The sequence below is a fragment of the Ornithorhynchus anatinus genome, chromosome 16 (assembly GCF_004115215.2).
Source record: "Ornithorhynchus anatinus isolate Pmale09 chromosome 16, mOrnAna1.pri.v4, whole genome shotgun sequence".
NCBI classification, from domain to species: Eukaryota; Metazoa; Chordata; class Mammalia; order Monotremata; family Ornithorhynchidae; genus Ornithorhynchus; species Ornithorhynchus anatinus.
Window position 1 is genome coordinate 30,893,807 of NC_041743.1, and position 24,007 is coordinate 30,917,813.

At 37.7% G+C, this 24,007-nt stretch overlaps 1 protein-coding gene across 1 annotated transcript in view; it reads right to left on the bottom strand.

Moving 5' to 3' along the window:
• Positions 1-382: 382 nt before the first annotated feature.
• SMC3 (structural maintenance of chromosomes 3) overlaps positions 383-24,007 on the bottom strand; it is a 32,432-nt gene continuing 8,807 nt past the window's right edge. The window contains exons 5-29 of the mRNA XM_029080502.2: positions 23,571-23,642; positions 23,122-23,201; positions 22,721-22,799; positions 22,036-22,153; positions 20,948-21,123; positions 20,214-20,294; positions 18,837-19,001; positions 17,682-17,803; positions 16,090-16,303; positions 14,436-14,539; positions 14,160-14,259; positions 13,592-13,752; positions 13,014-13,155; positions 12,334-12,484; positions 10,328-10,480; positions 7,472-7,623; positions 6,101-6,259; positions 5,763-5,870; positions 5,405-5,513; positions 4,062-4,309; positions 3,738-3,950; positions 2,990-3,181; positions 2,615-2,792; positions 1,725-1,831; positions 383-454 (exon numbers count right to left, since the gene is read on the bottom strand). Coding sequence (XP_028936335.1) covers positions 383-454; positions 1,725-1,831; positions 2,615-2,792; positions 2,990-3,181; positions 3,738-3,950; positions 4,062-4,309; positions 5,405-5,513; positions 5,763-5,870; positions 6,101-6,259; positions 7,472-7,623; positions 10,328-10,480; positions 12,334-12,484; positions 13,014-13,155; positions 13,592-13,752; positions 14,160-14,259; positions 14,436-14,539; positions 16,090-16,303; positions 17,682-17,803; positions 18,837-19,001; positions 20,214-20,294; positions 20,948-21,123; positions 22,036-22,153; positions 22,721-22,799; positions 23,122-23,201; positions 23,571-23,642 — 3,456 coding nt within the window. The remainder of the gene's footprint in view (positions 455-1,724; positions 1,832-2,614; positions 2,793-2,989; positions 3,182-3,737; positions 3,951-4,061; positions 4,310-5,404; positions 5,514-5,762; positions 5,871-6,100; positions 6,260-7,471; positions 7,624-10,327; positions 10,481-12,333; positions 12,485-13,013; positions 13,156-13,591; positions 13,753-14,159; positions 14,260-14,435; positions 14,540-16,089; positions 16,304-17,681; positions 17,804-18,836; positions 19,002-20,213; positions 20,295-20,947; positions 21,124-22,035; positions 22,154-22,720; positions 22,800-23,121; positions 23,202-23,570; positions 23,643-24,007) is intronic.

Sequence of the window (24,007 nt, forward strand, 5' to 3'; positions counted from 1 at the left end):
ATTGTTTAATTGAAGCTATTTAAAAAAACGTGAGGCATTATAATCAATAAAATTATAATTAGGAGGGAATATCTAGCACTTCTCAAAAAGATTTAAAACAGCAACAGGACACTTTACAAAAAGATCGGAGGGAGATAAAGTTTTCAAACTACAAGTATAAAGGTAACATTAATAGGCATCTTATAAAAGAATACAGCAACAGAAACATAAAATGGATACTCAAGCTCCCCTCGAACTAAGAATCCTCTGGCCTTCTTAGTTAAAATATAAGTTCAAAAAACTATTTTAACAATGACCAAATATTTAGGTTTAAATTTACAGTTCCCAGGTATAGGCATCACACTATTCACATCTTCCAAACAAATTGGCAACACACTTCCATTTAACCATGAGTGGTGTCATCTTCCACAAAGTCTTTGGCCATCTCTGCTGTTATCACATCAATGTGACTAACCTGATAACACAAAACCAAAGAGAAAAAATTATATCTTCAATGCAAAGCAATTCATTCAATAGTAATTCTTGTTCAGTATTATTTGATGCAACTGTTCCACATAACACTGTTTAAAGGTAAAGAAGCAATTTTCAAGCATTCCTTCATGCAAATTTTAACCAAATATGCTAACTCTTACTTTCAAACAGAATTTACTGTATCCAGTCATATGAAAACCCAGTTTGATTTAATGTTCGAAATAATTTGGTGAATGGTACCCTCTAAAATATTGAATAATCTCTAGCACAGGTATAATCCACCTCAGTTTTGGTCTAAAATGTATTTATTTCATCTTAATCAAAATCACTATCCATTGCTCCTTTCTGGAAGTAGCAAATCATGCTTATTCTTACCGCAGCCTAATGGTGCTTTGTCCAAACTAGGGAGTTACAACACACTGGTGGGGTAGGGGGGTGTCTGAACAACTTCGCCAGGTTTCTCCCAAGGAAATTCTACTGCTTTATCAGCAACTGCTCTTTCTGCTTCCACTTTGGAGACGGGAGTTGATGTAAAATGAACGAGGCTGACCCAGTAGTGGCCCAGAACTCCCTGGAGAATTTGTGGCATGATTCCCCAAAAGTGAATTTGGGGCTTCTAATTTGCTCTGTTTCATTCATGTCCACTTTGTGGGTGGACAGCACCAGGCTAAGCCTCAAATTTCCAGCTAAGGCAGTGCTCTTATCTGCCCTGTTCTCCAGCATCCATGAAGTACGTCATCAACACTTTATTTGCAACTTCCTTGATTCTGTTCAACCTCATTCTTCTTTACAGGAGAAGCAGGGTTGAAGAGCAACAAAGAAAGCATAACTTTCCTACTAATGAAGTATAAAAAATGGAGCATGTGTATATGACTTAAGAAGTACTGTCTTGAATATCATTATGGACAGGAAACATGTCTTAATTCTGCTACTGTACTCTTCCAAGCACTTAGTGGAGTGCTCTACACATATGCTCAATAAATACCACTAATTGATTTATGTAAGCAGTGAGAAAGGAGAAAACCGTAAGACTGGAGGGGGGGGGGAAAAAAGACTGACTTTTTTTCCTTTTGAGGGTGAGAAAATGTTTTCAGTTGAGACTGCCACAGCAATTACAGAATTTAAACATGCCCCAAGCAAACTCATATTTCGAACCACTGACAGAAACTAAATCTACCATGGCAGCATAGCTGTTTTCTCAGAAAAGTTCCCAGCAAATAATACTGAAACCAATATTTCATTTAAATTTTTACCTTATTTCTGAATTTTACACCATAGAATTTGTCAGCTGATTCAAGCAGTTCAGGCCTAAATGTAGTTGTGATAAACTGGGCATGTACAGCAAGCTCCATAATCATATCTGCAAAATAAAGTCACAACTTATGGCACACTTTTCTCTTTAGTATAAAAATATATCTAAGAGGCACACAACATCTATCCTCAACCAAAAGTAAAAAGTGTGAATGCTGCAACGTTTTCCGGAACACAGAGTTCGGCTGCCCCAGGGTTATAAAAGGACTGGGTATATAAGCCAAACAAAAAGTGTCTAATGGTGGCACTGAATATTCCTCAATACTGTAAAGTTTCAAACAAAACATCTTCTTAGACTAGTATTTTGTTCTTAGCTACACCAATAACATTGCCATGTAGTTCCTCTTGCACTGAATATATTCTTGCATATAGTACCACAAGGGAACAGTAATATGTGAGGCTGAAATTTAGATTTATTCATGTTTTAATCTCCTGGTGCCTTCCCTGATTAATCTATCATCTCCACACCATTGCCCCCACAACTGCCTCTTCACCATTTCCACATCACTTAGGCATTTAGGTATTCACTCCTTTCCCTACTCCTGCAGTAGCACGAACGTACATCTTTGAACTCCAAAGCTTCCCTCTGTTCATAATTTATTTTACTCTCAGTCTTCCCCACTAGAATGTATGCTCTTTGAGGGCAGGGATCATGCCTAAGGGCTAGTAAACTCTCCCAACTGTTCAGTTCACTGCTCTGCACAGGGTGAATGGTCAATAAATACTATTGATTCATCAGGTCTAGGGATTAGAAGAAATATCACCTCCAATCAGGTCACCACTACAAGTTGAGCATGAAGACATAAAAGCCAAAAAAAAAAAAAAAAGATACCTGACACAGCCTTTCGGTGCTGAGCATCCAGGGCCTGGTCAATTTCATCAAACAAGTAAAAAGGAGCTGGGTCACATTTCTGAATAGCAAAAATCAGAGCAAGGGCCACCAAGGATTTCTGTCCACCTGAAAGCTGCTGCATTTCTCGCATTTCCCCTTGCTTTCCTGTAAATGACACCTATGAAAATACCAAATAATGACTTGAACACCCTGAAAGTAGAGAATTAAAATCACCCTTAAAAGGCACTTGTGAAATAAGGGTGATTTTTTTTCCTGATAACGCACTTAAATTGACCAACTGTCATTTTAAATGTCAACACACATTTTCCATGGGATTGATATGGGAAAAAATGTATTTTAAATTGTTTATTTTACCCTAATTCCAACGCCAGTGAACTGGTCAACTGATGGAACACTGCTCTGTGAGCCGGAGCCTCTCTCACTTTCAGCACTCCCTTCTCCTTCATCCTGGGACTGACTACCCTCTACATCTCCTTTCTTCATCACCAGAGTAGCCTTGCCACCAGGAACTAACTTCTGGAACACTTCGCTGAAGTTCTTTGACACCTTGAGGGGAAAAAGCAGTAGTTAAATTTAGAATCCTTGTAATGAAAACCCCTACTCTTAATAATTGAAAAAAGCAGCTATAAGTAACTTTCTCTTGTCTGGGCAGGGAAATAAAATAAAGGATTTTGGCAGTACTTTTTCCTTTCATTACCAGCTCTTATACACCCAAATAAAGCAGCAGCAAGCCCAGTGCATAGTGCATGGGCCTGGAAGTTAGAAGGACCTGAGGTTCTAAATCCAGGCTCCAGCACTTGTCTGCTACGTGACCTTGGGCAAGTCTCTTAATTTCCGCTGTGGCTGTCACCTCATCTGTAAAATGGGGACTAAAACTGTCAGCCCCATATGGGACATGGACTGTGTCCAACCCTATTAGTTTGTATCTAACCCACGGCTTAGTATACTGCCTAGCACAAAGTAAACACATAATAACATTTAAAAAAAATGATAGCATCTCATACCCAACCTCAGCCTGAGATGGCTTAAAGTTTAAGAATAACACAAAAAAATTAAGTGGCTGCAAGATTCTCTTTAAAGAATTTCAACGAGTTAATCAAACCTGCTTGAAAGTTAGTTGAATAGCCTCATATTTTCTGAGTTCGAGGACATTCATCAGCTCCATAATAGATTTGTAGCCCCTGTCCAACTCTTCCTGACGCTTTATTAATTTCTCCTTCTGCTCTGAGAAATTTACAAACTGGTCCAGAGCTTTTTTATTGACATGACTGTATTTCTTCAGTTCGGTATTACACTGCTCAAGTTTACGAAACAACTGCAAAAGAGAATTTAAATAATCACTGAGAATAAGAGGCTGAATTCTAATAGGAGTGTTAAGGTACAATCACAGTGTGCTACTGGGTTTCAAACTGAAAATATGGCTCACCTGTTTCAGGCTCAATGTCTGGTATTTTTCAAATGCTTCTTGGGGAAGAGACCCAAGCTCACGGATTTTCTTCATGCACTCTTCTTTCTTCTTCAGAAGCATGCCCTGCCGATTTGTCATCTTCTCCAACTCCTTGGTGTCATGGTTTATAGCGTCCATATGTTCTTTCTCCATGTTCTTCCAGCGCTCCATACTCTTCTGCAGATCCTTAATTCCAACTTCTGTTTTGTCAATTGAATTATCCAGATCTGAATTAAGAAGAAAGGACTTCATTAGTAATCGATGTTCACATATTCAGCTTTCATAAAGATTTTTTTTTTTTTACTATATAATCAAAATCAATGATAAAGAACTACTCAAACCACAGCAGAAGGAACATGCATCGAATAACTTTTCTTTCCTAGCTTCGTAACACTTTATAATGTTAGCCCCCAAAATTGCATGCCTTTGTCATTACAACTCATTCACACCTTTGTTGGGAGGCAAAAAGTTTTTCAAGTTCCCCAATTCCAGGAATACAGTAAAGAGCTTTATTGTCCAAACAGGACGTGGCTGTTAGTTAAAAATTTCCATTAAACAATATCAGGGATAATCATCAGGGACTTTAGGAAGAAGTATAGATAATATAGTGCTGAAGTTACTGTCAGAGGGAGAGGGTGTTTCAATATCCCTAAAGAGCATATATCATAGCTTGATGGTGAAAACCAAAAAAAAAAAAAAAAAAAAAAAAAACATTCTAATACCTGAAATTTTAAACAAAGGTCAGAAAACGAAGGGTTAGATTTAAATCACATGACGGTAAGTGCTTTATTTTTAAATCATGTCACAACCAGATGCATTTGGTTTAAGAGGAATTTAGGGGAAACTGACTGTGAAAGAACATTATCTGCTACGGAGCCAAACCAGTAAGTGGAAGAGAAGAGTAACGATCCCAGGAAGAGGAAAACTAGGCAGCCTGCCTATCTGTGATGAAGATGCTATAGAATGATGCAGGCTGTGGGGAGAAGCAGCTCAGGCATCGGCCAAGAGTTGAAGACACATTAGCAGAAAAACATATGTCCCGGTAATGCTGCATTATCACTCAGGAGAATGAGGCACCTTAACTCCTGCAAATTGGCCAGGACTGCCTTTGTTCAAAAATTCTTTTATTGTAAGACTCTAGGGCCCATTAATAGCAACTTATTGTCAAGTATCAAAATAACAGTCAAAAATAATAAGCACATAATTTTCCCTGCTCATCTGCTGCAATCCCTAAGTCTGTTTTAAAATAAATGTGTTTAGAATTTTATGGCAATATGCAAAATGTACACATCACAACTAATCCAAGAAATAAAATAACCAACCATCTGATCGTGCCAGAGTATCTTTTACTCGTTTGTTGATGGCCTCAAGTTCTGAAGTTGTGGCAGTGAGGACAGTACCTCCCTCTGTCTCTCTCAACTCATTCAATTCCTATATCATAAAAACAAGAGTTAAACTACTGACCAGAAAATACCCAAAGATTCCAAGGCATTTCTCTAATTAAGGTACACAAGGAAACACATTTAGAACCTATCAAGGATTTGCTAAATCTCTAACAAAAAAAGGCTTCTAAAAATACGAGTTGGAATCGGCTGATTTTTTTTTTTTTTATGATACTATAGACAAATAAATTCAGCTTTGCCAGAACAGAAGGACTCTTCAGAAGATGAATGACCTCACCTGTTCCACTTGGTCTAAGCGTTTTCTCAGATTCTCATTGAGATACGTCTCTACTCGAGTAATGATACCTTCCAACTTAATTCTTTCATTCAACAGCTGTCTGTTTTCCTAGAATTCAGAAAAAAATACCTGATATAATGTAAGGCTTTCTGTTTAAGTCTTGACACTGTGGGAATGAATGCAAGGAAATAAGTTTTACATTTTGATAATTCTGGATAACTGACCAGATGACAGTAATTACAGTCCAAATTTTTTATACAAACTAATAATAGGTGCCATCTATTTTAGCTTTCTGGAACATCATCCAACATAAAAATTCCTTAGTGAATTGTTCTTACTTGCTGAAGCTGACGAATCTCATCATTAAGTGCATCTACTCGCTTCTGATCATCAAGACTGAGCTGAGAAAGCAAATCTGTCCCCAGTTCTGCCTTTAGTGATTCTCTAGTTGACTCCATTGCATGCAAGCTTGCCTCCAAACTTTGCAAGCTCCGTTGCTAGAGAGAGATTATTAAACAGTTAAAAGTTACAAGACAACACTTCTCAAATAAATGTTCAAAAAACCTACCCTCATTTACTTACACAAAATCACTGAACCAGTAAGTTCAAGAATACCACAATGAAATGAAGACTAATAAATTAATAGATGGTATTTGAGTACTTAACTTTACGCAGAATTTTTTTATTAAATAATTGGGAGAGTACAATATAACATAATTGGAAGACACATTCCCTGCTCACCAGGAGCTTACAGTCTATAAGGGGAGACAGAGCAAATTATGGATATGTATGTAAGTGCTGTGGGGCTGAGGATGGGATGAAGATCATGTGCCTAAAGGTACAGATCCAGAAGGGGAAAAAAGAGGACTTAGATGGGGAAGCCCTTTTGGCCGAGATGTGATTTTAATAAAACTTTGAAGGTGGGGAGAGTGTAGCAGATGAAGGGGGAAGGAACTCCAAGCCAGAGACAGTAGTCGGCAGCAAGATAGATGACAGAGGGGCAGAGATGAGTAGGAAGAAATCAGTTAGGTAAGATAGGAGGGAGTGAGGTGACTAATTTAAAGTCAATGGCATGGAGTTTGATGTAGAGGTGGATGGGCAACCACTGGAGGTTTCTGGGGAGTGGGGAGATGTGAACTGAACTTATTTTTAGAAAAATGATAGAGGAGGCATAGTTAAAGTAAGGACTGGAGAGCAGAGAGGCAGGAGGCAGAGAGGTCAGAGTAGGCTGATGCAGTAGTCAAGGTAGGATATGATATGTGCTTGGATCAGTGTAGTAAGGCTTAGAGGAATGAGTGGATTTTAGATGTTGTGAAGGGAAAACCAACAGGTTTTGGTGTCATATTGAATATCTGGGTTCAACGAGACAGAAGAGTCGAGGATAACGCCCAGGTTGTGGGCTTCTGAGACAGGAATAATAGTGGTACTGTCTACTGTGATGGGAAAACCAGGGGTAAACTGAGGAGTTCTTTTTTTGGACATGTTAAGTTTGAGGTGTTGTCAGTGGGACACCCGATCAGAGCTGTCCTGAAGGCAAGAGGAAATGCAAGACTGCAGAGAAAGTGAGAGTTCAGGGCCGCAAAGGCAGATTCAGAAGACAGTATAATAGATATAAAACAATATAATCTCTAATGCCACCTGGAGATACCATAAACATCTCAAAATAAAAATTTATAAAATGTATCCCAAAAGAGTTCCTATTACTGTACCTTGGGCATGAAGGTTTTCTCAGATTGCTGCCTCTTCTCTTTCAGCATCTTCATCTCTGACAATATGCTGTCCCGAGAAGCCTTGAATTTTCTCTGCTGGGTTTCGATTTGCTGCATTTGGTTCATGAGCTGGTCAATTTCGTTATTAATCCATACAGTGGGATAAGGAAAATTCTATTCAAGCTTTTAATATAACAGATATCTTTTTCTATTCCTTTCTCTAACCTATCTACTCAGCTTCAAAGGCGGTATATCAGAGCAATTTTCAAGCTTTTGAGGAACTGAATATTTCTATTGGACTCAATCGACAGATTAGGAAGGTGGGACAAATCAGTGGACCCCCACTTATTACTCTGCCATTTCCAACTCCAGTTATAAATATGCTACTTCACTGATAGCTGAAAGAAAAATGCATTATTCTGTTAAACCCGTGTTCACTTTAAAAATAAAGTCAAATCTAGGCTCAGTATAGAAAATTATAAAAAAAATTAAACATTTCTCAGTCATCTCCATCATTAACAATATTTACCGGAGGCATATTATGTGTAGAGCACTGTACTAAGCACTTGGGAAACTCTGATAAAGTTGAAGACACGGGCCTGGCCCTCAGTGAGGTTGCTATAAGTAGGGGGGAGGTATACTTTTCACACATAAAAATGAAATGAAATTTGAATCAAGTACCAAATATTTTTAAAGTGTAATTTTTCCTTTTAAGGATCCATAACAAAAAACTTTCAAAATAGTTTAATCTTTTCAATTCTTTTGGCTCTTCTCTAAATCACTGCAACTACCTGCCTAACTGAACAATTGCTATTAATATCAGAACAAATCCTACTGACATACAAGTGCTATTTAGTCACCCAAAATTTAAGATAGAATGATTCACCCACAGAATTGTCTAATTCCTTATGAAATCCACCTCCTCTCCCTCCACCAGCCACAACAGTATCTGCAATATGAATCACCTAATCTGCATCACAGTTAGACAAATTCTGAGAGTTTGGTAGTACTTTATTATTCCACATCTGAGAAGGTTGTAATTTACGTATTTACAGTAATAAGGATGTCTTGAGATGATTATGACTGATGAAAGTCAAAGCAATGTGTTCAAGAATCTAATTACAATTTTATATTTATATCTGTATAACACACAGCATTATAAGCAGCAGCGTGGCTCAGTGGAAAGAGCCCGGGCTTGTGAGTCAGGGGTCATGGGTTCTAATGCCAGCTCTGCCACTTATCAGCTGTGTGACTTTGGGCAAGTCACTTAACTTCTCAGTGCCTCAGTTACCTCATCTGTAAAATGGGGATGAATAATAATAATAATGTTGGTATTTGTTAAGCGCTTACTATGTGCAGAGCACTGTTCTAAGCACTGGGGTATACAGGGTAATCAGGTTGTCCCACATGAGGCTCACAGTTAATCCCCATTTTACAGATGAGGTAACTGAGGCACAGAGAAGTGAAGTGACTTGCCCACAGTGCCCACAGATGAAGACTGTGAGCTCCACGTGCGGAGAACCTGATTACCTTGTATCAACCCCAGCACTTAGAACAGTGCTTTGCACATAGTAAGTGCTTAAATACCATAATTGTTATTATTAACATTTCTGATGTCACAGCTATTAATTTCCAGCTTTTCATTTAAAATCAAAAACTATTAAGCCGTGTGTGGTTCAATGGTTCAAAAAAAATTATCCTTTAAAATGTGATAAGCATTCTATTAATTCTGCTATAGAGGAAAACACTCTAAAATGTATTCAGCTACCCTGAAGAAAGGAGCTGAGGTATTTTAAATAGTCCCCGCTAGGCATATTATAATTTTATATTTCCTTAAAACAGCCACAGAATTCAAATAAATGCCACTGGAATTTTAAAAAAACACCAAAAAAACAGCTCTCAATTCAAACAGCTTCTCTCACCAAAGAATGTAATTGATAAGGTGATAGGTAGAACACACATAAGGTCAATTTAACAACAAAATAAGAAAATCCAATCCTCAACCTGCTTCTTCCATTTAATATATTTTGGGCTATCATTTGAGTTCCTGACAGCATCTGGGGAAGAGAGAAAATTGAGTGGCCAGATGTGCTTATGGGATCAACAGTCCTGGCCCACCTGAGTACACACCGGCAGCTCTAGAAGGCAAATGATACTTACTTGCTACTTTGGCAACAATGCTCCAAAATGATTCTTAGGACAAGGGCAACTCTAAAAAGCTCTATGAGGGCGTCAGAAGGAGAGAGTCCCAAAATCAAGTAGGGATCTTTAAATTCAAATAATAATATTTGCTGAGTGCTTAGTGTGCAGAGTTCTGCACTAAATGCTTGGAAAGTGTACAGTACAGAGTTGGTATATGCAATCCCTGTCCACAAGAAGCTCAAAGTCTATGGGAACTGCCACATCCTTAGAAAATTCAGTAGTTAAAACTGCTGACAAACAGCAGGATCAGAAAAAGCACACAATAAGCAAAATAATTTATTAATCTGCAGGGGGTTCAATTTAGTGTCGGCATTTTGAGTGAACAATTGTATGATGCATTTTTGGGATCAATACTGTTCTCTCATAGAGCACAAGAAACATTTTCATTCTCACCCACTCAAGCACCTACATCATCTCCAAGAGAATCACTGCTATTAGTTTAGGAAAACTACCACCGCAAAAAGTAATTTTCTTTATCCTCCCACTAACTGCAGAAATTAAGAATCCTAATGAGGTTTGATGTTTTATGTGCTTGCAAATGAATGAAAACCCACGAATAGTTCACCAGGTAGAAAAGAACCACCTACATGATGTAATTAAAAACAAAAAAGCAACCCATTCCTCAAAATTGGTGAGTGCAACATAAAAGGATATTCTCAATATTTCTACGCAGATTTTCATTGAGCTTTGCTTCAAGTTCACCTAGTTCTTCTTCAGCCTTTCTTACGTCTTTCTGTAATTCAAGTCGAGATTTTCTTGTATCGTAATAACCTCCGGTTAGAGCACCACGATGACTGACTTGGTCACCTATGAACAAAATTATGGAATCTGGTGACTCTGTCCAGTATATTTACAGGATACATCAGAATTGTTCCTTGATGATCTAGCTCATCAGTAACGGTAACTTAATTAGTACGAGAATCCTCTCCCTTGAAAAGACAGACACTTAGAAACTGCAGGATTAATACAAATTGTACTTAGAAATTGCAGGATTAATGCTCCATTTTTTTTTTTCCCCAGAGTTGAAATAAAACTGGAAATAGTCCTTTTTAAAAAAGTTACTTTTCTTGACAAGGGGTACTGATAAATAGAAACTAACTTTTCTGAATCATGCAAATCCATTTGTATTTTCTTTTTGTGCTCCTTCCCACAAAAAAGTAATAAATTATCATTCATAACATTCTCCATCATCCTACAATAATATCTACAAGTTATACATTTTCAAGGCTAGCAATTCATATTGTTGGAAAAGGTCACTTGGGCTTTAGAAACTGATTATTAATTCTGGCTGCTCTAAAGAGTTCAATAAAATTTCTGAGATGATTTCATGATGACATGGCTGGATGGGCAGAGCTGAGGACATCCTGACCCATCCATTTCCCGCCACCCCTGGGTCAAAGCAGGGATGCACAGTGACTCTGTTCCTGTATAATTTATTCTACACAGCCATGCTGGGGGAAATAACAAGCAACTTGGAGGTAGGAATTAGAATATGCATCTGCTCCACTGGCAAATGCCTCCAATTCAATAGACTGAGCAAAATCCTGAGACATTCAAGAGTAGCTGTTAACAAATAATTACATTGCACACACCCTAAAAGACAGGTCCAATGATTGTAAACCACTTCACTGAGTCAGCCAGATATTATGAGCTATCAGTAAGTCTTAAAAAAAAAAAAAAAACCCAAACCCAAACAAAAAACAAAGATAACGTTATCTGACTGCACCAGGGAGTCACACAAAATGAAAAAACAGAGAGCTCATAGCTTTCTCAAAATTGATACCGAGACAGTCCGCTGATTAAGTTGTCACAATAGCCAAGGAAGTGAGAAAATCAAATCAAGGCCAGCAAAATCTCTGGTAGATTCTCAGCCAAACAGAATGTGGAGGTGGCACTGTACAGAGCTGTAGTGCCATCTAACTTTCTCCACATTTATGAGAGCTGGAGTCTCCAGAGGCAACCCATTCAGCTATTTGAGCACTTCCATCAGCATTACTTAAGGGCCATTCTCCAACCTATAGTATTCAATAAATACTATTGAATGAATGAATGAATGAACCTCAAATGGGTCGGTAGGATTTCAAAACAACAAAATTCTACAACAAAGTCAGGCTCCTATCATATGTTTACCTCAATGCAGTTATACTGTGTGGGACAGCTGAGAATGGATGACAGCTGCTAAATAGCTGTTAAATTGTCAGCTGAAACTGGGAAACCAAAAGCAAAGAAGAGGAATTTTAATAATAGAGTAGAATAAAGCCTCACAGAGTGCTGCATCATCTCAGCTGAAAACTAAGTTGTTTGCCACACTGCAATCAAGAGAGGAGAATACAGTACACAAAAGTACAGTATACAAGTTGGTAGACATATATGGAAAGACAAGGAGCCAAAAAAGAGAAAACACCACCAAGTGCTACAAACATTAAGCACAACATCACAACAAGAAAACAACCTGTGTGCTCAATGCAGCCATGACTATGGATCCCACACTAGCCTAGCTGGACACATATGCACTCAGAAAATGAATTTCACCAGCAGTGCCTAATTATATGTACATATAACATAGATAATTATATGATAGATAATGCAGTAGGAATAATTTCTGGAAATCGCAGGGGCTTTTTTTTCCCCCCAAAATGGTAATAATGTTGACTACATACCTTCTAATGTAATGCAGTCCATGGTGAAAGCTCGGGCCAACTGGGTAGACACTTCCATGCTCCGACAAATAAGTGTCTTTCCAAACACGTGTTTGAAAGCTTTGTCAAATCTGGGATTATATCTCAGTTTACTGATCATTGGAATAGCGTCCTGAAAATGAAATGACATCTCTTTATTGAACAGAATTACTAATTATCTTAACATTACAGTGGACTATCAAATGTACTCAGGTCTACCATAACTTGGGTTTTCACTACATACACTGGCTAGAATGCTTTTAGGGAATGCCTATCCAGCCACATGAGACTGTTCAGATATAACATGCTACAGGGATGGCAGAAACAATTCCTCAAAACTTTTAAAATGTCTAAGTACTATTTGGTGAGTTTTCCTTAATGCCAGGTTTTGCAAGAATGCAGCCTCTGCATTATAGAATACGGTAAAACACAAACCCTTTCATACTAACTTTCAGATTTGGATATTTATTCTGCAGAAGCTAAAAGGATTTCTTAATTTGAATATTCCAGAAATAAGAAGTTTTCTTAAGTACACAATTACATACTACTAGATGGTAGTCTCCCTCAGGTAATCAGTATGAGTGACATGCTGTTTAATTTTTATATCAATATAAAAACTAAAAAAAGATGCAAGTGTGATAAAAACGAACACAAGCACTTACATTGGTTTCAGGATAGGCAGTGTCTCTGACATCCAGTTTGTTGAGAGGCAGAAAAGTTACTTCTCCAGGAAGATTCATTTTATTAAACTCCATTAAAATCTTGGTACTTACTTCATCTGAATCCACAATGTGATAAAACAATCTATATTTAAGCAGAAGTAGCCGCATTACTGTTTTATTCTCAAGTGAGACATGAACTTTGAGAAAATTACAAAAGCAGCATTTATTTTTCTCTTTTTGATGCTGTTGGCAGTTTTAAGAATGCGAGTGTGACTTTAAACAAGAAAGTAAATCCAACAAAAGTAGGAACAGAGGGAAATGTTTCAAAGTTTATGGTTTTCTCAGGGAGAAAATTACACTACAAGTTCAAGTTCTGATGTTTCCCAGATGTTTAATACAGTCTTCTCCACATAGAAGACACTCAAATACCATTGATGATAAAAACTGAAAAGGAGAGGGCAAAGAAAGTAACCTCAAAAATGCCTCTGTCTTCAAACAAGCTACAAAAATCATTCGGCCTCTCTTCCTTGTCTCCCACCCCCTTCACAACAGTGGGTCCACAGAGCATTCCAGTTCACCTGTTTCCGGCAGTTACTTCAACACAAGTGTAGAAAGCTGGCTCACACTCAAAGTTATTCATCACAATGCCATGATATCCATTTTGAACATGCTGATTTATGCCTTTTCGTCGGAAGTGTTCCAGGACTTTGTTTATGCTGTCTATGCCATTTAAGATAGCCTAAAAAAAAAAAAAACAAAAAAAAAACAATGGTGAGTAAAACCAACAAGGCAAAAACACACACCCCGTTGTTTCTGGTCAAAGTTTCACCAGAAAGACCAAACCTAAAGTTCAAAAACCAAACCCCAGTACTAGCAGCCTACCTCAAGAAACATCGCCACACCTGTGTCCACATATCAGTTATTTCTGTTGATGACTAGAATTACTATTAATTCAACGGTAACAAAATGATTTGCCAATAACCCCATTTTACAAGCTGATGCTAATGTTTCTCAAGGCATCAACTGCAACTAGCAAAATAATTATCATGTAAGATAATGAGAAATGACTATTGAATAGTTTCTCAGGTGGGGCTTATTTGGGGGGGAGGAGGGAGAAAGGGGAGAAGAAAATGAACTACTGCCCACCTTCCCAGTTGCTGCTCTAAGCAGCTGCTGCTTCTTTTCCAAATCTTCTCGCTTAGCAGCAAGGGCTTGCTGCTCTGCATTCTCCTCCCTCCACAAATAACTATTAAATAAAAATAAGATTGAATTAAATTACAGAATATTAAAAGAAAACTTTTAAAAGGTATTGTTGATGTGATAATCTGTAGAAAAGTATCTGTAATTGGATGTTTTGAAACTAAATATTTAGCAGTTTAATTTTATACATAAAATGAAGACAAATTTTAGGACATTACTAACTTTCTTTCACTCTGTAACTCATCTTTCTTGTTTTTCACTTCATAATATTTTCTGTCCAGTTCTTCTACTCGAGCCTTCACTTCATTAAGATCTTGGTCCAATTTCTAATGCAAATAAAATGAAAAATCATTTAATAACCATTTCTTTTTAAGCATCTATAGAAACAGCATGAGATCCTAAAATTTCCTTTTACCAGGGGACACAAATATGAAAATAACTCATTCCTACACAATTCTACAAATGTTTACTGAAAGGATCCTGACTAGTCCTTGACTTTCTTAAAAAATAATTCCTGAGACAGTTGGAAAGTTCAAAATTTGCTTCTTGACATGAAGCTGATTGGATGCCAGCTGTCCGCCAGAACATACTGTTGAATTATTATAACTCGCCAAAGGCACAGAAACATTATCTAATGTAAAATGCAGTGTCTCATCCCTGAAGGCATTCCACTGCAAAACCCCCCCCAAAAAAACCCTTAGAGGAAAACAGTCCATTTGATTATTTATGAATTACCAAGGATAAAGATTACCTAGTTTCCTTTAGTTTCTCCTCCTTTTCTATAGGCTGGCCATCTTCAGGCTACTTCATTCTTTTGTATTGTACTCTCAAGTGCTTAGTACAGTGCACATAGTAAACACTCAATAAATACCACTGATTGGTCATTAATAGCCCTACCAGAGGAGAGAGAGGGGAAATAGACAGGACAACTTTTATGTCTGAGAATTTCTCTCTCAGAGCATTTCTACAATTTGATTTAAATCTATGAAGCTTTATTTGTTTACATCTTTCTTAGCTAAGATGTTGCCTGCATTCAAAGCAGCTCTGGAGACTGGGAAACTGCTACTGGCCTTTCTAAAGTTTGGAATTGTGCTGATTGGAGAACACAGAATTGATAAAGTGTATCACACAAGTTAAAAGGGTATTTCCACTCAAAAAGCATATAAAAGCAACCAACTGTATATTTCACCTCTTAGGTTTTTATTTTTTATGAAAAGGGACTTTTTTTTTAAATGGTATTAGATAAGTCCTTACTCCGTGCCAGGGACTGTAGTCAGTCAATCATATTTAATGAGTGCTCACTGCATTCAGAGCACTGTATTAAGCGCTTGGGAGAGTACAACAGAGTTGTTAAGCACATTACCTGCACACAGGGAGTTTAGAGTCTAGAGAAGGAAATAGACAATATCATCTTCTTTCATTAAACCATGTTGCCTTTTCCCCAAACTGGGTTGCACTTGCCTGTTGTGTGACCTTTGGCAAGTCACTTTACTTTTCTATACCTCTGTTTCTCATCTGTAAAATGCGGATTAAATAGCTGTCCTTCCTCCTAGTTAGAAGGTGAGCCCCATGAGGAACAGGAACTGTGTCCAACCTGATTATCTTGTACTATCTCAGTGCTTAGCACAATATCTAGCATATAATAAGTGATTAACAGATACCACAATTATTATTATATTGGCCACCTGCCATTTCTCCAGGGCACTGGCTGCTTGTATTGCTAGGTAACATGCCTTCAACCAACAGTCCTTCAGAGCTGTCAGGCATACACGATCCTGTTTTGGTTTATCTAATCAAAATAACATTTATTACAATTTGATCCAATTCCTCTGACCTGACAAAAAGAAAGAGTACAAGAAAATTTTAAAATTCTTACACTGTATTGCTCCAGATTTTTCTCCTTATTTGCCTCAGTATCCTCCAAATCCTTATGTATGGCAGCAATCTGTCGTTTCTTGTCATTAATGGCCTGATCCAAAGACTTCAACTCCTTTTTAATCCATTTATCTCGTTCTTCTTTGGATGTAAACTGGCTTCCTCTACCCTGTTTTGCATAAAGGTCTGTTCTTTCCTGGGTAGCTTGGGCCAACCTAATCAAGATTAGAGCAAGTGATAACAGGACAAAAATAATGAATGTTTCAAAAGGAGAGACAGGCCATTTCATTTTTTTAAAAAAATTAAAGTACTGCAGATGACATTAACAAGATGTTACTAAATGAATGATGCCCCACTTCTTTGAAAGTAATGGCAAAACATTGTATGCAGTGAACCTTACTTTTAATCTATTGACAATATTTTAAAAAACTAATGTGGAAAAGATAATTAAAATATTTCTTATATAAAATTTCCCCATTTCTCTTGTTTCTTAACAAAAAACATGCAAACGTTTCCTCATTACTCTTACTGGTGAACAGCCAGTCAATGTATTTGAGGGAAAAAGTTCATTACAGACTGGTAGTTTTTTCTAGAGCAGAAAAAGTTACTTCAGCAAGGTCTAAACAACACGTTTTGTAATTCTGGAAAAGCATATGGAAGGTGGGTAACAACGAAGTTCATTTTAAGAGCTACAAAACATGGTAGGACCTTCTTTTCAGGACTACGACAATATAAATGTGGAGATATTCTGAAATGTTCCTTTGACAGGGATGAGAAAGGAAGAAAGGGAAATGGCATTTTATCCCCAGAGACCTAATGCCACTTCACACAGGGCCCTGCCACCATAGGAGGGGCACAAGTCCACGTCTTCCTTACCCCTGAAAAGCTGACAGACCACTTCTCTCCCCACTTTCAAATGCTCTCCTAAAATCACTTCTCCTCCAAAAGGCCTTCCTTGATTAAGCCCTTATTTCTCCCACTTGCCTATATGCTTGGATCTGTACCATTAAGCAACTGACATTCACCCTATCCTTAGCCCCAGAGCAATTCTGTACACATCCATTTTCTCTATCTGTAATTTATTTGAATGTCTATCTCCCCCTCTAGACCGTAAGCTCCTTGTGGGCAGAGACGTTGTCTACCAACTCTATTATACCGTATTTTCCCAAGTGCGTAGTATAGTGCTCAGCACACACTTAATAAATGTCACTGACTGATCATGGGTGTCGAGGGGGTTCCAGGGACATGGAGCTTCAGATTGACTATGAGACTGCAGAAACTCCGGGATTCAGCTACCCTCTATTAAATAGCCTCTGCTCCTGCCACCATCTTTAGCAGTAGGGGCACTGTGGAAGATCCACAGAGATAAGAGTGCAAAGGGAAGCCCAAATCATCAGCTTACATGCCAGGTTTCCTGTAGCTTCCATGAACCGAGGTGATCTAGCTCACTGGTTAGACTGGCCCCAGCCCTGAGCCATCCAGAGAATCCAAGGCCTAACAGACTTAATTTTGATCCTTAATGACTTGATAGAGACAGTTAACCTGCAGTTTTCTACTTTTAGAAGAAAAAAACAACAAAAAAAAATCCCAGACCTAGCAATTCCTCGCTCTTCTTTTTCTTTCACACTGTTGAATTTAGGTTCCGTTTCTGCCAATTCTTTCTGCTTTTCTTCAATTTTCTCAAGAAGCTTCTGTCTCTCTTTTAACAGCCGTTTCTAAAAATAAAGTAAAAGTCACTCATCAATTAAATCTCGTAAGCTGGGAGTAGAAGGTGAAACGTTATTGATTAAGCAACAAAATCATTAAAAAAGAATTACTCACAAGGCGGCAAATAACCATTAGTATTGAAGGACTCCATTTCCACTGACAAATCTGCTCTGCCAGAATTTAAATATGAATACAGAGGGAGCCACCTGGCAGCAAGGAAGAATCCTTCTGTATCCCACTTCGCAGCACCGGGGAAAAAAATGCCACGCCCCTACCCACTCCACCTCAGCCGCCTGGAGCATCCACTGGGAACGGGGTGAGAGTCCCAGCTCAGGGCTGGTAGTGCATACCCCAGGGTGCTTCACTGATGCCATGCCGCTTTTGGGCCGGGATACGCCAGCCTCCATTGGGATGCTTGTGTGGCACTAATTATCAAGCTGTGGCCAACAGAACCTGGCCTAGAAGTGGCATGCCATTTGTGTGGTCCCTTGGGGTTCACGCTGCCAACACACCAACTCCATGGTTCCAACCTCCAACCCACTCTCGGTGGATCCCTCCAGCTACTTGAGAGGATCAGGCAGGATCAATGCAGGGCAAGGAGATGGGAAACAGAATCCTTCGCAGGGATTCTGCAAAAGGTAAAGGGCATGCTCTACCCTGGTACACATGCAGAAAACATCAGAAAGATGGCAAAGGAGAAAGAGCAGCATGAATAAGTACTCTGTGTCCTCTTTCTCTCCTTCTCCATCCTCCCTCCTCAACTTTCTTCCCCCAATTTCACACCCATGCTCAAAATGAAAGGCTACACCCCAAGTTCAGAGTATATCTGCAATGGAATAAACTGGCAAAGTTTTGAATTTCCAATATCATTTCTGAGTGTAGCAGCAAAGGAAGTGGAATATGGGGGCAATTCGGGCTAATGTGTGTCAGGGCAGAAGTGACAGGAAGAAGTGAGGAAGAAGTCTGGTTTACCGGCTGAGTGGCTGAAAGTGAAACCCCTTTTTATTTTAAAGGGTGGGGGGGAAGAGATATCTTACTTACCCTTTGCTCACTATTGCCTGCCAATTCATCTTGCAGATCTTTAGCTTTAAGCTCTAATTTAGTCCTCTGCTTAATCTGCTCCTGTCGCTCAGCACTAAGCTGTTCCTTTTCTTCCTTCATAGCTGAAATTTTCGTTTTTAGCTCTCGAACTTGTCGTTCAATATCCTGAAGAAAGTAATCAGTGGAAATTATGATGCAAATAAAAGTATAACTCCTTATTAGATTCTACTTTCCAATGTCCTCTCCTCCTGCCACTTTGACCCCCATTTCCCAGACCCATTTTGCCATTCCCTCTCAGTGCCATCATCTGCCAGTTGGCTGCTGGGCATCAGCAGGACAACTTGCAATCATAGCTTCCTAGAGATGGAAGGGACCTCGGAAGCTAATCTGGTCCAGCCCCTTGTATCTGTGCAGGTGACTGACTAAACCTATTCAAGATACAGGATTATGTATTTTTTGAAACCTCTCCACAGACCAAGATTCCACAGGTTCCGAGTGGCTTGTACCTCAGAAGGTTGAGAGGCCTCTGGAATTTAGCTTTGGCAATGAGGCTTCCTCTGCTTGTCTCCAGGCCCTTCCTAGTCCCACTCCGAGAGCCCAGGCTAAAGTGAGTCTGATCACCAACAAGTAGTTGGGATTTGGTCTTTTGGTTTGGTTTTTTTTTTTTTGTCTTAACCATTACAGTGCTCAAGAAAATTAACCTAAAATGACAAATATGGTCTCTGACTGAGGCTCACCTCTGGGTTTGGGGCACAAAACTATATTGTTATGTTGAAGTCGATGCCTGTAGTATTCAGTGCAGTGAGGGGCAGGTCACCATGTGGGGGTGGAAGCGGAGAAAAATGGAGAAGAGAAAACCCCAAACCCACAGCACTTAGACATATCTTAAATGATATATTATAAAATATTTATTCATATCAGTGTCTGTCTCCCATTCTAGACTGTAAGCTCACTATGGGCAGGGAACATGCCTGTTAATTCTGGTGCATTGTATTCTCCCAACAGTGCTCTGCACAGAGTAAGCGCTCAATAAGTTGACTGATCAATTGATTGAGAAGAACACGGGACTGCTTTCTTGCACATGCTCAGAGCGATTTTTGGTTCACCATATTTCTAGTGTTGAACATTAAAATAAAAATGTCATTACACCTAAGCTAATTAATGCATCCTCCAAGATAACTGAACACAATACACAAAGGCACCCATACAAGTCCAAATCAACAATATAATTATTAAAGTTTATCAAGAATATATCTTAACTGTTTCTACATCATAAGATGGGAAAACATATGGGCTTATATTTTATTCAGTATAATTGGGTAATGCTGCTCAAGTTTATAAATCTACAACGCTCAAGTCAATTGCCATAACATTTACCTCCATTTTATCTCTAGCATCCTGTTGAGCATCTCTTAATTGCCTCGATTTTTCTCCACTAGTCTCTCGTTTAGCAGAAAGCTGAAAAGGAAACAATTAGTACAATTACCCATTATTGAAGTGTTGGGGTTAATCAAAAGTATTACCAAAGAACAAAAATATGAAGAAAGAAAATACCTCCTGAGTTACCAAAGAGACTAATACAGTGTTCTGCACACGGTAAGCACTCAGTATTTACCACTGAGTGACTGACTGAAGTTGCTAAAGGAAGCAAGATTTGACTGCTCAAGAATAAATTTACCTTAACTTTTGCCTAGGTCCTAGACAAAGAAATACATTCTGTATTAATTCCAGAATAGAACAATTCCACTTCTGTCCGGAAATCCTACACCCGACAGAAGGAAGCCTCCTCTAGAGAGTTTTCCATTCAGCCCAAGATAATTATCTTCTTGCTACAATTTGGTTAAGAACTCAAGGGGAAAAGCACTACGACAATGGCTTTTTAAGAATTTGCGATCCAGTTCACTTAGAAATTGAAATGCCACTATTTTATTTTATATCAAAATAGATTTTTAAAATGTTCCTCTTAGGTCAGTTTACTTAAATGAAAAAAGAACACTGAAATTTTCCTGAGAGTCTTTTGGAAAGGATACTGAAAGTAACTGGGTATTTCGGGATAGGTAAACTCATAACAAAACATTTTGATTCAGTGACAAATGTAAATAAATGCTTACCTCATCAAGTTTAGCACGGGTTTCATTAAGTTCCTGATTATAAATGGTGTATTCCAGAGCCCTCCTCATTTTATCCCACTTCTGGTATTGTGCTAGTTCTTCTTTTTCTTCTTCCAGGGTATGTAATCTTTCTTCAATGTATTTCAATAGCTCGTTGATTTTTTCTCGTTTACCCTCTTTTTAAAAAACAAACAGGAATCTCACTTTCAAAATATGTGTGGTATTGAATTTCTCAAATAAATGTTATGCATGCCTAAAGCAGAGCTCTTCATAACTTGAGACAGGAAGTTAATAGTAAAGGCATTAAATCGTAGTAGGAATGAAGGCAGAGTCTATTTACCTAGAAAGTTAATCAAAATAAGCATTCCCCTGCTTGCAAATACTGTAACTGGACTTTTAATGTCTATATGTGGTGCCTCCTAAAGTGCACACATCCATTCTTGATACCTACCCTCATTACTAGCTTACCAGGAAGACTGAACTACCCTATGACAGATTACGTTTACTACAGCAAAACTAATCTACCAAGGTCTTCTTCTATCCAAACACTAATCTACTTAGAGGCACTCTAAAAATACTGCTAAACTACAAAACCAGTAAATTATAAATTTTGGGGATATCTTAAGATCTTTCAAATGAGCACCTCAAAGAGCTGAATTTAGGCATAGGAAGAATACTTTACATATAGCTAATAGACGTTGGGAAGTCTGTGAGTACAATTACTCTCTGGCAGTTAATTCTGAACTTTGGCTCAAAATTCTCACATTATTATTATTATTATCATCATGTTTGTGAAGCGCTTCCTATATGTCAAGCACCATTTGAAGTGCTGGGGTAGATAAAAAGTTAATCAGGTTGGAGAGAACCCATCTCACATGGGGCTCACAGTTTTAGTAGGAGGGAGAAACTTTACAAGTTTTATATATACAGATATATTGCTTATTTCTTTGGGTTAAAAAAAGCAGTACAAATTCAAATTTCTGCCATGTGATTTATGTCAAATTACCCAACTGTTTATTTCTCAAGGAAATATGCATCAGGGAGACTGACTTACAAAGAAGGACAGAGTAAGACGAGAGTCATTTTACCTGTTTCTTTCATTAAGGAAATACTCTCTTCTTTACGTTCATCATAGACTCTAGTACCAGCCACTTCTCTTAATAGTTTCAGCCTTTGAGAGTCAGGTGCTGTTGCCATTTGGTTAATCTATGGAAGTTTAAATAATTATTTAGCTATATAATTTCCTTTATGCATCATCAATGGCTGAATGAGTAAATTCTAACATAATAGCAAACATTTAAGTAATGAATGCTTTTGTAAAAGTGATTTTTCTGAAGATTCAGAACCTATTATTCTGATTTGTATGTAACCCCATCTTGAAATATTTTGAAGGAATATCTAGAGTAGATTATTTCAAAACTACAAATAGGTTTCTTGGAAGGTGGTCTTTATGAAAATTAATTCAATGAAAGTATAAATAACATGTTCTACCCTGTTTGAAGCACATGCAAATCCAGCTTTAAGATTTCATGGGACCAAAGAAGTTTTAAGACACAAGAATCACTACGTTCTAGTTCACAACACTTTTCACTCACTCAGTGCATTGCTGCTAAACTCATGCATCCTTTAAACTATGGGGACAGTGAGTTTACAATACATATAATGAAACAGGTTAATAGTTAAACTTGCAAGTACCAGTTTCAATAAATTGAATTTTCCTAAGTGTCAAAATTTAGAGCATTTCTCAGAAAAATGCACAAGAAAAAATTTTACCTTTCCTTGTTTGACGATATAGTATGGGTTACTGCGAGAAAAACCCGCACTTTCAAGAAGATTCATTACATCATTTTTCCTGTAAAAAATAAATAAATTGCTAAACCTTTTTATCAATAATAAAATTTTAATATATAAGATAAACCAAAAACCACACTAATTCATAAAACGTAAGAAGTATTACATGAGAGACCTGCTTCCCTGTGCTTTAAGATCTGAATAAATTTCAGTATTATTATTATGAATCTAATGATGTTTTATACCCCCAGAGCGTAACTGTTCAAAGTCTAATTACTAATGCTAGCTTTAAGGAAGTACTCTAGAAATAGATGTGTGTTAAAAACATATTATTTTTTGAGCATAAATTTTGGGTACATGAAGAGAAGTTAAGAAGTACCTACGTCACCATTTTCTTGTCTAGAAAATATTGGTCTTTTTTGGCACCAATGACTCTACGGAGAGAGACTTCCTCTTTATCAATCTAAAGAAAACAGAGGGAAAAATTCACCACAGGGCAAAGATTAGGAAAATTTAGTGTAGTCACCCAAATTTTTGGAGGATCTTGCAATCTTTTCTACTCTTCAATTTATTTAATGATGTCATTTGACTCACAATTTTGTACTTTTTTTTTTGGTCCTTTACATTTAAATAGCTGGTACTCTGCAGGAAAATCACTGTTATAGCCAAAAACAATTATGGATAAAATCATAAAATGAAAGCAATGTAGATAAATTATTCTACTAAAATGTCTCATAATACTATTAACAAAGGAAATATGTCTAGAAATCCATCCCCCTAATCTTTGGAAAATCCTCAGTACTGTTTCTGAATAGAAAACCTGATAACTCACTGGTAATCTGTTGTCTGAGTTGTCGAAAATAATCTCCACAAAAGCAGAAATGACTCGAGGCCCAGTGCCTTCCTAAAGGAAAAGAATAAGCTTAGTCCTTTTAACAAATTTAGCTTTCACCTTCTTAAATACAATTTTCTCCATTTCTTTTTTGTCCCCATATTTCATTTTTATTCTCATCAAGACTTAATAGCCAGAACCATCGTATCCTAGATAATTCCCTCATAAATGCTTTAAAGAATTTGTTGAAAAACCACTGATTCTTTCATTTCCCCTTGTGTGTCTTTTCTCCTCATTAACCCTCCACAGGGTTTAGTTTACACTTAGGATATCAGGACAAAACATTGTGTCGTGGCAAATTTGAATCTTCAGAGAAGATACCTGAGGTTTTACTACATAACCATACAATTAACTAAATGGGAAAAGAACCATAACAT